Source organism: Cyanistes caeruleus, chromosome 1, assembly GCF_971803275.1.
Source record: "Cyanistes caeruleus chromosome 1, bCyaCae1.hap1.1, whole genome shotgun sequence".
NCBI classification, from domain to species: domain Eukaryota; kingdom Metazoa; phylum Chordata; class Aves; order Passeriformes; family Paridae; genus Cyanistes; species Cyanistes caeruleus.
The window spans coordinates 134,796,550-134,813,847 of record NC_141701.1 but is presented as its reverse complement, the minus strand read 5'-3'; the positions used below and the strand labels follow the sequence as shown (position 1 = coordinate 134,813,847).

At 37.1% G+C, this 17,298-nt stretch overlaps 1 protein-coding gene across 6 annotated transcripts in view; it reads left to right on the top strand.

Moving 5' to 3' along the window:
- Positions 1 to 17,298, top strand: part of PIP4K2A (phosphatidylinositol-5-phosphate 4-kinase type 2 alpha) — a 151,545-nt gene that overhangs the window by 112,667 nt on the left and 21,580 nt on the right. For 5 of the 6 annotated variants that reach the window (XM_086860651.1, XM_086860656.1, XM_086860661.1 and 2 more), the window contains one exon: positions 5,175 to 5,327. The exons of the other annotated variant lie outside the window; for it this stretch is intronic. In XM_086860651.1, coding sequence (XP_086716777.1) covers positions 5,175 to 5,327 — 153 coding nt within the window. The remainder of the gene's footprint in view (positions 1 to 5,174; positions 5,328 to 17,298) is intronic. 6 annotated transcript variants of the gene reach the window in all.

Sequence of the window (17,298 nt, the reverse complement as noted above, 5' to 3'; positions counted from 1 at the left end):
TTGAAGCCCCTAAAATCTTAATTTTATAATTTCAGTAAAACTGTTTCTTGATCTTACTTGTTAATGATGATATGCCAGTGCAAGCCAATTCTTGTCATCTCTCTGCTCAAAGACTCATCATCACCAGGTAGATGTATTTTACTCAAGACTAATTTCTATCTATGAACAAGTATAACTAGTTTAGTTGAGAGACAGGGGATTTTGCAAGGTATCTGGAAACTTTACCTGGGAAGGAATTTGAACTGTTCTCTGCTCACAGAAGTGAGAATTAACCATTACAAGTAAAATCATCTACATACAAAACTCAACTGTGTATTTATCAACACAAGAAAGTGGCAATTACCAGTAATCTGCACAATATGATATAATTAGATTTATTTTTTCTTCTTTTTAAACCACACTTACTTAACAAAATCGGGCAAGTATCAAAAGAAAACACAGAAAATAGTAATATTAAGTATCTTCCATGTTCCACATGTTTTTAAAGTTCAAAGTAACTACATTCTGTATCTGAAAAGTGCATTATATTGAGAGAGCTATCATAAGAATGGGGAGTTAGTAAAAATAAAGTATCAAAGAGGTTGTTTAATTAGAGGTCGTTTTTTATTTAAACATGTTTAATGTTTAAACATCTGATCTTAACTTATTACTAGAGTCCATGTATTGTAGAGAGGGTACTTGGGTTATCTGTACATGTATGGAAAGATGCTGCTTGGCATAAAGTTTGTTGGTTTATTCTGACAAATTAATATGCATGTGGTAAAATGATAGCTATGTGCATTCTTAGTAGTTATCTATATCAAGATTAATAAAATAGCCATCTACTAAAAAATAAATGCATTACTATTTGTAACCCATTAAAACACTAAGAAAAAGTAAAGTGCAGCTAAATAGTTATCCAGATATATATTCTTTTGTTAGCAAGATTTTTGGTATGATAGTTGTATTTGCAAATTGATTTTCATTATACTTAGCAATCAGGCAGAATAAATTTTCATTAGGGGAAAAAAGCTACTGCTGGAAAAACAGGGATCAGTTTAGATGAAGGAAACTTAAGGCCATTTCTTCTTGTCCTTTTGCTTGTTACCTGGAAGAAGAGACTGACCCCCAGCTGGCTGCACCCTCCTGTCAGGCAGTTATAGAGAATGATAAGGTCACCCCTGAGCCTCCTTTTCTCCAGGCTAAATATCCCCAGCTCCCTCAGCTGTTCCTCATCAGACTTGTGCTCCAGACCCTTCACCACCTCCACTGCCCTTCTCTGGACTCTCTCCAGTACCTCAATGTCCTTTTGGAACTGAGGGGCCCAGAACTGAACACAGAACTCGAGGTGTGGCCTCACCAGTGCCAAGTACAGGGGGATGGTCACTGCCCTGGTCCTGCTGGCCACACTCTTGCTGATCCAGACCAGGATGCCATTGGCCTCTTGGCCACCTGGGCACTGCTGGCTGATGTTCAGCTGCTGTTGAGCAGCACCCCCAAGTCCTTTTCCAACTTGCATCTTTGCAGCCACTCTGCCCCAGCCTGTAGCACTGCAGGGATTGTTGTGAGCCAAGGGCAGGACCAGGCACGGGGACTTGGCCTTGTTGAACCTCAGCCCTCTGGCCTCTGCCCATCAATGCAGCCTGTCCAGATCCCCCTGCAGAGCCTTCCTGCCCTCCAGCAGATCAACACTCCCACACAACTCAGTGTGTCTGCAGACTGACTGAGGGGGCCCTGGATCCCCTCATGTGGATCATTGCTGAAGATATTGAACAGAACTGGTTCCAGCCCTGAGCCCTGAGGAGCACCACTGGATGTGATTCCATTCACCAGCAGCCTCTGGGCCCAGCCATCCCAACAGTTCTCTACCTGTCCTACAGGGCACCTGGCCAAGCCATGAGCAGCCAGTTTCTGCAGGAGGTGCTGTGGGAAATGGTGTCAGAGGCTTTCCTGAAGTCCAGGTAGGCACATCCAGAGCCTTTCACTCATCCACTAAGTGGGTCAGCTTTTCATAGAAGAGGAGATGAGGTCAGTGAAGCAGGACCTGCCTTTCACAAACCTGTGCTGGCTGGGCCCGATTCCCTGGTTGCCCTGCACATGTGATGGCACTCAAGAGGATCTGCTCCATGACCTTCCTTTGCACAGAGGTCAGACTGACATACCTGTAGTTCACTGGATCTTCTTTCTGGATCTTCTTGTAGATGGGCATCAAATTTTCTGACATCCAGTCAACTAGCATCTCTTTCATACCCAGTAAAACCCAGGCCTGTATTTCACTCAAATATGAAAGTCTTTTCATGAAGGATATTAAAGTACACTTTAAGAGTACTTGAAACTTTGAGTTCACGTCCTTTACATTTTCCTTCTCCTCCTTCAGATGTTCAGTGGCTGACTATCCAATACCCTCTTTTGCAGCTTTTTATAGCTAAGCAACTTAAGTCTCCTGCCAGGTTAATTGCTTTCAAGGTTCATATTATATGCATTACGGTCTGAAGACTAGAGTTCTGTGGGAAAAATACATTCAGAATACTGTGGTTACTGCTTTATTGCAATAGTTAACCTCAGAATAATGTACCCTTTTCTGCTGGGAACAATAACAAGTAATTACTCAGTAGCCTTTATTATTACTAACTGAATTATAGCCTAATAACTTAGCAGTAGCTTAATTCACTACATACACTAGTGGTTACCCATGCATTTGCTTTTTTTTAAAATTAAAAATAATTATTGCACTATATCATATTTTCAATTTGTAATGAAGGCAACTAAAATTTAAAAATTGTAACTCGTATTATCAGCTCTTCATCTTTAACTATTAAATATAGGCCTGAAACAAAACCAAGTTCTGATGGTAGAACACAAAGGGTTTCTGCCACTACAATTCAGTTTGAAAATTAATGGAGTACTGGTGTCAAGTGTAGCATTAAGAAAATTTATTCAGTTATAATACTTGTTTCCTTGAATAGACTTGAGTATATAAAATCTTTTCAGTGCTGGTAAATTAATTTTAACAGAAAAGATCTGAAAACAGGCAAAGAAAACTGCTGAAATACTTGAATTCTCTACTGTTTTCAATATCATGTGAGGTGATGGTGTATCAGGGCTTACATTTGTTAAGACTGACTGTCCAAAAGCCAGTGCAGAGAAGAAGCTGCAGTGTTTGCAGTGGTGTCCTTAAATCTCTCTTCTGATTAATCTAGAAAAATTGTTGATTTATAAACCTTAGAGAAGAAGCACCCACAACCTTTCCTTTCATTATTGAATGGAGAGGATAATAGAGAAAGATGTCACTTTTTATCATAGACATCAGTAATTATTCTGGTTCATTGTACAAGCCTAGGAATACACAGAAAGAAGTGCAAAAGATTTATTTCTCCTACATGTCATAATTAAGGTTTTCATTCTAATAAGCCCTTGTAGACCTGTGCTTTTAGGTGATTTACTGTTATTCCTGCTACTCCTGAGTATTTCTTTTGAACTAAGTAACCTTGTGGGAAAATGGCTTTATTTAATGTTAAATTGATTTCAGAAAGCACCCCACAGTTGGGATAAATTAAACAATGCTTGAAGGCCTATTGAAATCAATGGATCTCCAAAATACAGAGACATAATTATATGGGTTCAAGAGTCTTCCTAAACTGGGGGCTATGTTACCCTGATTTCTTGGCTGAGGTTACTTTATAGTAATTACTCATCTTCTGTCCCAGGTGTTGAATCTGCATGTCCAGCTCCTGCTGAGGTACATAGAGCATGTGAACAGATTTAACAATGTTTAAAACCTCCAAATAAAACATAGGTGCTACAAAAATAAAATTGTGTGGGTTTGATACCTGAGTGTGGTTGATGAAGTGTATTGGTAATTACTCTCTCAAAGCATCATCCTTCTTCTAGTGCCCATCTGTTTTGTGGCTTAGTTCATGGTGCCTTAGACATCACACAAACATTCATTCTGTAACTGTTGGAGCTGAACTTTTGCTGTTCAGCAATCTGCAACATTTGCATTTATATATGAAATCTTATTAAAATTACCTTTGAAAGTAAAATGGCATTTCACCTAATAGGAGTATATTATGCTGTGTCAATGTGGAAAGAGGGGAGGTATATTTCAGTTTAACAAGAGCTATTTGTTCAATGACGAAGGATAGCAGGAGTTGGAGTTTTCTGCTATGAGTAGAGATACACCAGATGGTTACTGCAAGTTTGTTTCATAAACATAGTAGTTCCAGTAGTCAATAATTAACTTGTTTAACCTTTTCGGAGTATGTACATATTTATGGAAAGACACAAGGGGTCCAAAACATCATTGTTTTCTAATGGCTGTGTTACTGATGTTACTATTTTTTTTTAATTTTTTTTAGTGCAATTCAAGTATGTAGCAATTGGCATAAGTTCTTATTGGTAAAGAAAGATGTTTCCAGGCAAAAAGAAGTTGTTATACTTAGTCTAACTTTTTTGTTTTGTTTTTATAAATATAAAGAAGTGTAACCTAAATACCACTCATTCTCTGAAAAAAACAGAGGGCTTCTCTTGCTTCTGTTGAAGCGCTAGTAATTTTAAACTTCACTCTAAAAATAGCCTGTAATCTCTCTTTTAAATGCTATACAGTCATTAACTACTTTTCTTCTCTTGAGAGGGTACGGAGGTAGGCTTATTTTACGAAAGGAGGTATTGTTCAAGATTATTTAACTCAAGATATGAAATCATTGGAATAGCTCTGATACTAGAACTCAGAAATGTAACTGTTGATCTTGGTTATGTACCACATCACAGTCTCAAGAGCAAATCCTGCTAGTGTTAAAGTGAAACTGTAACGATGGATGAATCCTCTGTTTATAATTATTGTGGTGTAATGCAGTGTTCCTTCTGGATTTTTAATTATTGTAAGTTTTCTTCCCAAAAGCTGATAATATGTATGTATCAGTGTCCAATAAAATCTAATTAAATGCTGAGGATGAGTTTTGAACCACTAATGAGCAATATCTTCCTCCTCAAACTTGCTTTTCCTCTCAGAATATTTTTGAAGTGTTTTCTCAAGATAATGTAGTCTGTGAATACGTACTTTGCAGAATGCAGCTTGGTGCAGATGTATTGAAAAATATTTTTTAAATAAATGTGAATTGTTTATATTTGCTCTAAATAAAATTTACATACTTTTGTCTGACTTGATACTTTTTTTGTTTTAAATCAATTGACAGAATTCATTGACAAGAAGTGCACCCCTTGCCAATGATTCCCAAGCACGCAGTGGTGCCCGCTTTCATACATCTTACGACAAAAGATATATCATCAAAACTATAACAAGTGAAGATGTAGCAGAAATGCACAACATACTGAAGAAGTACCACCAGGTAATAAATGAACTCTACTAAAGTGTGGGATGTCTTCTTAAATATTATAATGCAACTCTTTTTTAGAGTCTTAAAAATTTAAAATTAATAATTATGGAAGAAGAGTCACTTCAGACTTTTACCCGTTTGCATCAGCAATTTATTGTTAGTCTGTAATTCACAAACTGCAGTAGCATTTCATAAAAAGATATGTGTACTTAATAAAGGTAACTTGGAGGCTGTGAGGTCCTTTGCCTTACTAAAAAAGGTGGTCTTTCTTTTGGTAGTGGACTCCCAGGCTTGAAGGTATTTTATTCTGGGCTTGCTTGGAGATGTCTGTGTACATGTGTATGAGTGCTGCAGGTGACCCTCTCTTTCTAATCTGGTCAGTGGATGTTCTGTGTTTCACAACAGATTTAAAAGATTTAAAGTTGTGTTTCTATAAGAAATTAAAAATTAGATATGATTAATGTAAAAATCCTACTATTAAAAAAATTGGTTTTGATAATGGGAATTTTCATACATAACAATAAAGTTAAAAATGAACAGTGGAGATCCCTCAAACAGCCTTGATAGCTGTTGTACTGTGCTGGTGTATAGTTTGTGTGACTGGCACAGAGGGGAGCAGAACCTGGGAATTACAAAAAGCCTTAAAAAAACAGTGCTAGTTTTCTTAGCCCTACATAAATTCTAAAGCTGCAGAAGTCAGAAAAGCCTCTAAAAAAATCACCTAAAATATGCTTCACAATAGGAAGGAGTTTTTGTCCCTCTTTCCATCTTCCTTCTTTCTGTGGGTTGGAATTCCAGGTAAAGACTTAAGGACCTTTGTGGTTGGCCTTTTATATTGTTGTTTAGATGACTCATTTTTTGTTGTGCAATGTTCTTGTCTGTAGTAGGTTGTTGTTTGGGTTTTTTTAGATACATTACTTTTATAAAACCAGTTTTAACTTCTGTGGTGAGAGGCCAAAACACTCTTTCAGGATACTTGGAACTGAAGGTATTGCCAGCCATCTTTGTAAGGGAGATCTCTGAAGGCCTTCCAAGTCCAGAGTAACTTGGGAAGCCTTCAGGATGTTAGGTATGAACTATTTTCTCTCTTCCTGTGGTGTTCCTCTGTTTAAATAACATGTAGGACCATTGTGTGTTTGTTTTAATGTGAATAAATATTACTATCAGAAATATTTTTAAGACATCTTCTAATGACAGTTTTACCAAAGAAAATTTTAAACCTAATTTAAATCTAATTGTATTTTGGGGTTTATTTTTATATGAGTTTTAAAACTTAAAATTTTAGTTTTGATCTGAAAGGGTTTGATCTGTGAAGCTGTACTGCAGAATTAAAGTTTCAGTCTGTTTCATATTTGGCATTAGAAGCTAGTATTAATGATACAGATTTTAAGACTTAATCCAGCTGAAAAGTCTTTTTGCTTTTCAAAACAGTAATCTTTCAAGAGTATCAATGAAGATAGTGCTAACATGAATGAATTTAATAATTTTGAATCTTTTTCATTAATGCTTTCCAGCATCATTCGTATTAGGCTAGATTACAAAGAATAATGATCTGAAATTGATCTCTACCAGGCACCTAATTTCACTTTATACTAGAGAATCTTTCATATGAAATAGCTCTCACTGGTGCCTCCAAGAGATTCATAAAGTTACAACTTGTATTTCTTTTTGTCTCAGAACTTGAAAGCACTGTATAAAATGCTAAATAAAGAAGCAGTCAAGTACAAAGATAGTTTAATAATTGGACTTTTTTATTTAAATAAATTCATTTCAGTATCTTCAGCAATGTACTGAACGAGGTCTAAATTAAATCTACTAGCTCTAATGACAGCTGACACAGTGTCCTCTGTGCTGCAGCTAGAAATTGAATGCTTGGGATCACTAGGTACAGCAGCTTGTCCTCCCATTTCTTTAGATGTTTTTCAGGCACACAAAGCTTATCTTCCCTTGCTTTTCAAAGTCTAGAGAACCCACTGTCCTCATGGAAAGATATTAATAATTCCCTTGACCAAGTTGTCCCACACAGATTTGCCTTAGCCTACCTTTCTGCTAGCAAGCAGTGCAGTGCCAGATACCATCTGCTGGTGCTTGAGCTCATTAATAATCCCTAGTGTGGTTTTGATTTGGGCCAGCTTACTGTCTCCCAAATAATTCTGGGCAAGAATAAAGGTGTTAATTAAGATGAGTTAATATTCCTACTAAGGAGTTTGAATATAAGCATCCTATTTTTTAGAGGGAGGCTTAATAACTTAGATGTGAGTTATTCCATTCCAGCTGGAACTGATGCCTGAGGACAGTCCAAGACCTGTCTGTTTCACTGGTGTGGATGTAATTTTATGGTTCTGTAGGATGGCACAGTTGCAGTAGTACAAGACTTTTCAGATGCTGCCCTGGTACTCTTGTAGAAATCTTTGTCAATAAAACAAGTTTTCATAAGTTCAGTTTTATTTTGGTGTACTCTCTTCTGCCAGTAGAAGAATTGTCAAGTTCCCTCTATTGATTTTCATACCTTACTGTATTGTGTCTTTCTTGATTGTTTATAATTGTACACTGGAGTGCCAAATATGGGATTTTTAGGGAGAAGTCTGTGTTGTAGTGCATCTAAAAATCATGGTATGTCCCAAAGGAAAAACTCACCCTCAGTCTGTGTTAATATTAGTCCCCACCTGAGAACCTTTTCCCTTTCCCCTGTCCCATTGGCTGTAACTTCCCTGGGTCCCCTGGTCACCCCTGCCCCCTAGTATAAGAGATGAGACCCAGGGCATTTCAGCATCTTTCTTGCCCCGGATGGAGGACAGACAATAAACCCAGGATCATTCCAAGCAAGTCTCAGCCTCCTGTGTCTAGATACTTTGAGTCCTTGTTGCATCCACCCCAGGACCTCTCCCCAGCCCGTGTTCCGTGAAGAGCAGGACTCACCACGGCGGGTAGAACAGAGGGCTCCCCCGGGAGCAGATTGCAACAGCTCTGCTTGTTAACTTTTCTCTAGGTTCAGTTCACTGACTGTCAGCAGCACTCACATACGTGAAAATTCCTGGCCGAGCTGTGTTTCACAGCCTGAGTGACTGGGAATGGTTTGGAACTTCTGGTGGCATGCCCCTGCAGAATACCCTGTGCCAGCCTGCTCTGAGAGCAGAGTTGTATTTGAAAGGTTCTGCCTTCTGAGAAAGGAAATGCACAGGCCCAATTAGGTAGTGCCAGGATCATCCTGTAAAGGACAGCCTTTTTCAGGTACATGAAGTTGAGAGAGGTGATTCATGTGAATTTTAGGCTTTTTCTCCCTTGTTCCCCTAAAGGAGCTGAAGTTAGATCATCTGTCTATTAAGAACAGTGTCTTGTAAACAATTATCTTGCATCCTCTTTTAAGTGCCCAAGAGGGCAGTGATTATCTTCCATTACTTCTGACATAAATATGAGTGAAATTCATGCCATTTATGACAGATGATCTCTTGCAGGCTTTTTTTTCCCCTCTGCAAATTCATTCCAGGTTCCTTTCCCAGTTTGAAACTGAATGAGTTTCATTTAAACCATAATATTTACTCACCTGTTTCCTTATTGAGGCTGATAGCACAAGGCTGATAGAATCATTCTAGACCTTGAAAGTACCTCTGTCCTTGCTTGGGGAACAAAAAAGCCTTATCAATTTTTTTCCAAGACTGCTTGAACTTCTTAACAATAAATACCAGATACATCTATCTTGAAATGAAGAATGCTGGAGAGGGAACCATCACAAGGCAGAAGTGTGAGACTCTGTGTCCTTCATTCACCAAAACAGTTTTCATCCTGGCATTTGCAAAAAAGCTGTTGTTTTCCTTGCATCTTGTTGAACTACAGAGCTACCAGTGAGGCATCTGGGAGTTTCTGTGGTTGGCAGAGAAATGTAGCACAGCAGCTTTTCCCAAGAACCTCCAAAATCTAATACCAAGTATTAGTTGTTTTTTTGGGAAGTCACCAAAGGGTTAGAGACATGTACACTGCCATTGGCAAGTAGAAATTAAAGTTGTTTTATCACTAACTGGACATAATGGAAATGTACAGTTCACAGGTCCATGCAGTTCTGTTAGTCCTTCCTCTCTCCATATTAGTCCTTCCTCTCTCCATATGTCTGAAGGTGTAATAATCTTTCTGTTCTTTGGAGCTCAGAGGAACTGTCATTACACAGTCTATATATGTAGGAGTACACAAAAGGAGTGGGAATAGTTCATAGTCTCTAGACACTTATAAGTTTAAAAATCTCAAATCTAGATCGGTGTTTTTAAATCATCAAAGATGATCTGATCAAAGATAAATTCCAAGCCCAGGGCTATATCCTAGAAATGTGTAAATAACTGAAAGTGAACTGGGCTTGAAGGAGTGTCAGGAGAAGTTATAGAAACAGCATATATGTGTGTATATGTAGTGATTCCAGCTTAAAATTGTTGAATTGTAAATAATGGTCTTTACAATTGTAAATTATACTTGATATCCAAAATCATGAGTTTTCCAAAATCATGAGTTTCCAAAATCATTTACCCTGTCTATGATGCTTTTTTTAGTGGCAGTCAGGCCTGCAACCTTAGACAGATGATGAATACTTCAGTCTAAACACTGACACTTTCTGTCAACTCATCAGATGGGTCTGACACTTTTAGTATTGAGGAGAAACACTAGAGATAATTATTTTCTTTTCAAAAGTTGAAAGGAAAAAAAAAAAAACAAAACACAGCAAAACAAACCATTAGGTAAACAGGAGGAGTAATACCTTTTTCCATGCTTGATGCAGCAAGTCATCCTGTATTTTATGACTAAAGACCATCATGCATGGATCAGCCTTCTATCTACACTTGAAAGACAAAATGGCCTAGAGCTAGGTTTTGAAGTGTTATGGTAAATACAAATGCATACATGACATGCTAGGTTCTTACGTTGTGACTCTCTATTCTAGCCAGTTTCTAACTACAGTAATAGTTTTTGGTACATAGTTTGAAATACTGCTTTTAATCACATTTATTGATAATTTACAATCAGTTTGGACTGCTTGTATTATTGGTATATTGTCAGTTATGAGTAAAACTCATAACTCATTGATGAGTTACTCATTCAGTGTTACTCAGCTGAATGTCATTTACTTATCAAATGACCAAATGTCAAATGCTTATCAAAGAACCATTGATATGCTTAAATGGGTCAGACTTTCAAGTGTTAGGAAAACTACTGTTGTATGGGCTTACAAGTGTAGCTGGACGATTTAAAATTGTGCAAGTTAATCAAGAGTGTTTATATTAAATAGTATTTGAGAGAAAAATCAAATATTCATTGGAAATACCTCCAAACCTAGTGAAATCTTATTTTAAACCTAGGCCTGTGAGCCCAAGAGCGTGGGCCAGATAAATAGAGTTAAAACCTACTGCTGCCTTTGGCATTGTTAAGGGAGAGTTCAGCATAGTCATCTGTGATAAGTATGTTGTCAGAATTTCACCCTGTGTTTAAGGAATGGGTAATACCTGACTTCCTCCTAAATGAAAACTTTATATTTCACCATATATTCAAGTTACGTTTATATATTTATTTTGGGTATATTGTCCTGTGCAAAAAGTTTATTAATTTATATAAAATATGTATTGTAGGTATTGCTGTATTTGTAGATATTTTCTAAAATACAAATGTTGTTTTCAAGGGCAGAAATCAGTAACAGTTGAGTAGAATTCTGAATGCAGATTTTATGGTATCTGAAATGTCAGAATCAAGACATCCTGCCCTTTCCAGTGACATTAACTTGCTTTAAATCTTAAATTGGTGTAAAAGAGAAGCCCTTTTCTTTGAGACCAGATGATGGACAGGATAGAAATTTTTAAAAATATATTAAAGCAATTTTAGTGTCTCGGATAAACCAACACCTTTTAAACACTTCCTTTCTTTTTCATTAAAATTACTTCAAAAGGGATGACTTACTGCTCATTGCTGACACCCAAGTGACTTTAGTAAAGACAAGAGAAGCCATCTCAAAGCAGGTGAACAGGGGAGAATAGTTAGGGTACAAACCTTCCAGCATAAAGCTCCTCATGAGTGCAGATCTCCTTTAGGTTTTCTGTAGGCAGCTGTCCCTGTTGATGGCACAGTTCTCTTCCCTAGGCAGGTAATTGTATGCAGAACTGACACCTATTGCACTGCCTGTTTGTCTCCCTGGCAACCAGCAGAAATAGTGAATACTGGTAAAGGAGAGGGACTGCCCGTTTACCAGAGGCAGCAAACAGTGGAGTGATGGGGAGCTGAATGGGAAGAAAGGAAAGAATAGAGTGAGCAAAAACTGGGAAATGACAGACATAAATAGACAAAAATAAAAGACAAAACAAAAGCAGAAAAATGGGACAGCTGCTGAAGGGGAAAAAATATGAAAGAAATGGGAAAGCAAATAAAAGGGGGGGGGGGGAATGTAGGCAATGAGGTGAAAATGGGAGAAATTGCACCAATAATAGAGTTCAGGGATACACAGGATTCAAGGAACAGCAGCAGATTGTTCTGGGAATGGAGGAGAAAAATTAAAATCATAAATAGATATTCAAATAGAGAAATATTATAGTATGTAAAAGCAATTTAGTCAAAGAATTTATTGCAACATAAGCTGGAAAATATCCCAGAAAAAAAAATGGGGACTAGGTGCCTAGGAATTGCACTGGCATGGATGGGCTTCTCAAGCTGGTAGGTTGCTGAAGCAGAGCTACATTAAAGCTTGTACATAATGATACATTATGTACATTATGATGCATTAAATATGATACATTAAAGTTTGTATCATCACCTCTCCATGTCAGTGTTTGTACACGTTATCAGTGGCTTCCTCCCAACCTCCATCTCTGCTTTTACTTCATGAGTTGCATTCAAATGTATCACAAGAAAAAAGGTAAAAAGGCAAAGCAAGGCACTATAATGTAATGCTATTTAAGCACAAGCATGAATGAAGAAGGATGTAACAGTGACCCTCACACTGTATGTCCTGAAATAGTAAGAGGTGAAGATTTCTGGAAGGTTTTCAAAGAAATGCAGTTGAAAAAAATCCTTTCAGCAGTTCTGTGAGAATCAAGAGGCAGCAGACAATGCAGCTTCAGCCCTGTGCTAAGATAACTGTCTTGTAAAGCATCTGAAAAAACAGGAGAAGCAGAAAAAGGAGATATGAGAATGTACATGTACATGTTCTCATCCAAACAGTCTGTATTTCACCTCCATCCAACAGGCCTACTCTTCCTACAGAAAAGGTGACCCTAAAAAAGGGAAACTCACTAGTGTGGTTGTCAGATGGAATTGCAGAAGGCTTATATGCAAAGGGACCACACAGACTGGAACTGTAACCAAAAAAAAAAAAAAAAACCCACATTGAAAGTCTTCCCTGAAAGATGTGACATTTCATAGGAAAATAAATACACAAAATGGCAGAATGGTCTTGACTGCACTGGCTCTATGGAGGCCTGGGTTTCACCCACAGATGTTTTCTATATATTTATTGGGTTTAATATATATATAGGGTATTGATGTTGTGCACAGCACTTTTCAGAACGGAGAATCCACACAGTGAGTCAGTTGTAGCAGTATGAAGTATGATGTTCCTGGTAACAGATCTGCAGCCTAGATAATCACATGTGGTGGTAACATTGAGATTACACTGCACTTAGAAGTAAAAATAACTGGCCATCTGAAACAATGTGAAGTGTAAGGCTGTGAATCATAAGTCTTGTATATAAAAACCTCTATATTTATTGATTACTTCTTTAAATGAAATTACTTTCTTACATGACTTATTTGAAGAAAACAGCTTTATATGCCTTGAAAATCTGTAACTTTCTGGTGTGTCCTGCAGTTTGGCTAATTAATGCTTGCAATGTATCACACAAGTACCCAATGCATAATATTCTGTGAAATTATTAGGGTACAGGAAAACGGCAAAAAGTGGAATATTTGTAACTCTGAACAAGTTCTCATTCATTTTTTTGTGGTAGTGATTCCACATGTCAAAGCTTGTGCAGAAAATACAGTGGTGAAGGATATTTCTGATTGCAGACAAGAGGATATAAAAGAAACAGTTGAGCACAAAAATGACTATCAATGTCTGGTCCTGCACAGTATCCAAAATGGTTTTAAATAAATATGTAACTTGCTATTGAGTTTCTTTAATGGAAGTATCCTGGTGAATGTATAGACTTGTCACATAATTGTGCTTGAATTATCAAATGCTTGCCTTAATCATGATACCAAAATTTTTGAAAATAATATATAAAGGGACAATAGAGAAAGAGCTTGTTGTGTATTTCTGAATTAATGTTTCCAAAATAGGGCTGTGAGAAATAGGAATGCTGACTTTTCACATAGAACGAAGATAGATATAATTCAGGATTTAATCTGCACCAATGTCAAATCATTCCACAGATGATCTCCAAGTGGAGGAGGAGGAATGGCAGAAACAGAAATTTTACTGTGTTTTTCCAAAAAGAGCCAAAAGTAGTATAACTTCTTGCCAATAAATGGTATGCATTATGTTATCTTTTTATGTATCTGATACCCTAATAGCATTGCCATAGGGAAGCAAGAAGCTAATTAGATAGGTAAAGTTTTATTCTTACTAAGGAATCTTGAAGCTGTATTTATACCAATACTAATCAGAAAATAGGATCATAAAGAATTCTTACTTATTTTCAACTTTAAGCATGGGGTTCAAGAGAGCTCAGAAATTTCCTTATTTGAAATCTGTGCTGCACAGCTGATAAAATGTGTCAATATGCTGATGTCACTTTACTGTGTTAATAATAATATTGTCCTCGTGCTGTGCACAAACATAAAAATTGTCTAAATTAACCAAAAAAAGTGATGGGGTGTTTATTGCAACACTCATTTTAAAAAAAGATGGATTTTGTTACTGCATATAAAGACTTGTAAATGTATTAGCTGAGTATTACAGTTTTATTTAGCAAGTCTGCTTAGTAGAATTGTTTAATGTTCTTTTTAGAAAAAAATAAAGGAGTGAAGGTCTTTTTCTTTCACTGAAATTTAGCAGTCCTGTTAAGCATGTACTGGCTTATTTTCTAGGCTCACTTTTTTTCCAGCTGTGAGTGGGAAACTTCAGGAAATCATTCCTAAAAAGCACCTTGAGGTGACTAAATTGCTACTTCCTTTATATCAAGATGGACAAATTGAAAATCTGCCAACCACAGTCACCAGTGCAAGTCCTGCTGGACTCCCACCCAAACAGATGACACGTTTTGCCTCCTCTGTGATGCAGATTTGGGGGATTGATAGTTTCAAAGGTAGGAAGTTCTAGACCAACCTTGTAGATGCTGAAAGCAAGTGGCATTCCTCCCTGTTTCCTTTGTCTCCCTATCAGGATAAGAAATATTGTCACAGGAAACACTGAAATAATTTTAGAGGCTTTTCTTTCAGTTGCAATGGGATGAGTGTCCACAGTCAGCAGCAAATAGGAAGCAACAGTGTGGTCCTTGATCTGCTTTGAGAGGATCTCTTAGAAGTCTGCCAGAGCATGGCCATGTCCCTTTCTATAAACAGGAGCAGTACTAGCAGAGCTTCTCATGTCTTGTGTTGCATGCTGGTAGCACTGCCCTTTCAGAAGTCTTTGTTTGTGCACTGAGATAATGAAACAATAGTGCTAGCAAATGGAAAACCCTAACTTACAACTGAAACAACTCTCACTAGTGGCCTTCTTTGTCCTCATTGCATAGCACAGAATATTTTGTGAGGGCATTGTATACTGCTAACCAAATAATTTATTTTATGATATTACAGTGGGTATGGTGCTCATGCTCTGGTAATGGCATTGACATTTTACAGATGGGTACACTCAGAACCAGAAAGGTTAAAATCTGAGTGTTAGCAGTAGCTAGGATTGAAGAGATAGTTTAAGTGTCAATACTGTGTCAGGCACAGCTGAGAAAAAGGGCAGGGAGTTATTAGTCTGATGCTCAGTGTGCCTAGCTGGCATTCCTTCACATGGCACAAACTTTCTGTATGATTTCAGATAAAGGTTCTGCATCTCAGATGCCCATATGGAAAACTGGAACAATAGTCTTTATTTTAATTCAAATTCTGTAGCTAAAAGCTGTAAGATTATGAATGGTTGGGTCCATTAAAGAGTTGAGTAGCTAGAAATTCTGTGACACTAAACTCTTGTTGGAGGCTAGATTCATTTTCATCTTGTAGAACATAATAATCTTAAAATAAAAGTCACTTAGTAAATGTTTTTACAGGAATAACCTTTCTTACTTCTTATAAAGCTTTTAAAAAGTATTTACCTTTAGGATATATGCCAAGTACTTGACGTTTATAAAAAAATAATCAATGTATTTTTGCTAGTATAGATTAGGACTTTCATGATTGGATCTGTAAGAGGAATGATAGTCAAAATAGGTTGTGTATCTGTAATATGTTACAACTGCTTTGTGATGCTGTTAACAGCCCTGTGACTGAAAATCCTCCAAACTGAGAACTTCAGCTTAAAACTTTGGATCTTTTAAATACAGAAATCCTCTCAGGTGCAAACTGATCAATCTTAGTGCACTGCTCACAACTGACCTTGTTTTGTGGGCTTTTTCTGCCAAACTTCTCTTTGCATTTTGGGGCATATAGTCACACTTCTTTCCTAAGATTCTGATTTGTATTCACTGGGTCTCTGCAGCACCTTAAGGTATTTTGCCTATTCATAGGCACTTTGAGCTTAAAAGTGCTTTGCTGTGAAGTGGCACAACTACACAGTGACTTTGTTCTGTGCTTCAGGGCTTGAACCTCCAGTACAGCTCCAGGGCAGGCAGAAAGTAGAGTTACAGCCCAAAATGTGCCAGCAAGATTTAACAGGGCTTACATGTCAGCCAAAATTGGGTTCCATTGGCAGTCAACAATTTCTATATTTGTTGTTCATTTCCTTTGTTTCTTGGTGGATAGGATTGTTCTCAGGAGTCTTAAGCCTATTTTTATTTTGCCAATTAAAAGGCCTGTCTGTGGTAAGTGTTGATTCCAGTATAAAGGTAGTGAGAAGAATTCCTTAAAATTAGCAAAGGAGCCCAGAATTGCAAAGTCTCCAGGGTTTCAAGAGCTTTGTTACAGTATTTGCTACCAAATACTGCCTGCCATTGTTAAACAATTGAAATGGCTTATTCAGTTAACTTTTTCTAAATTCTTCTAAAATCTGTGTTTCTAATAACTGGGTCACTTTGGCACAAAGGAAGAGCAACTTCAGTATGCAATTAATATTTAAAAGCTGGCTGTAGGTTAGATTTCATGTTTCCTATTTGGGCCTTGAGTTTCTACATTTTCTCCAAGTTCCTCTGTTTGAGACTTGCTACTAACAGAAAGGGGAAAGCTGGCAAGTCCTTTGTGGTTTGCATCATTGTGGTTTAACTTTTCCTTGGTACCACAAAATATATAAGTGAATGTTTTTGAGTAGGATTAATATAATATGAGCATTTTTATTCTGAGGATAAAAATTTATCCTTCAATAGTTCTCATCACCAATGTATGTCTGCTTTTTCTGCTTCCTCCAGTGGTCTTTCTAATAGAACAAGTACTTGTAAGGCAAGTGGCTAGAAGAAAAAAGACAGGTTGCAGGTGGCAAATTTTTTTCAAGGTGAACAGCCCATTTTTAATGGAATATAGTGACCTTAAGGAAATATGTGGATTCATAAATAAAAAAATACAGTTAATTGCTCAGCTCTATTGACCCTGAAATGCAACCACCACATAGGAACTAGCAGAAAGCTGGTGACAGTAAATAAAACCCTTTGCTGGTGACAACACCATAAATGTTCATCATAATAAACAAATGCTAAGAATGAGAAGCATACAATTTAAATATGTTCTGGGACAACACAGTACAGATTACAGCAATGTAATGTTCAAAAAAATACTTGGGTTTCAACATAACTACCAAATACGTGCTATCTGCTTAGGTTTGCTTTTTTGTGTTAATATAAAAGTTAAAAAGGTCTGTCAAATGGACTCTCCTCTTTCT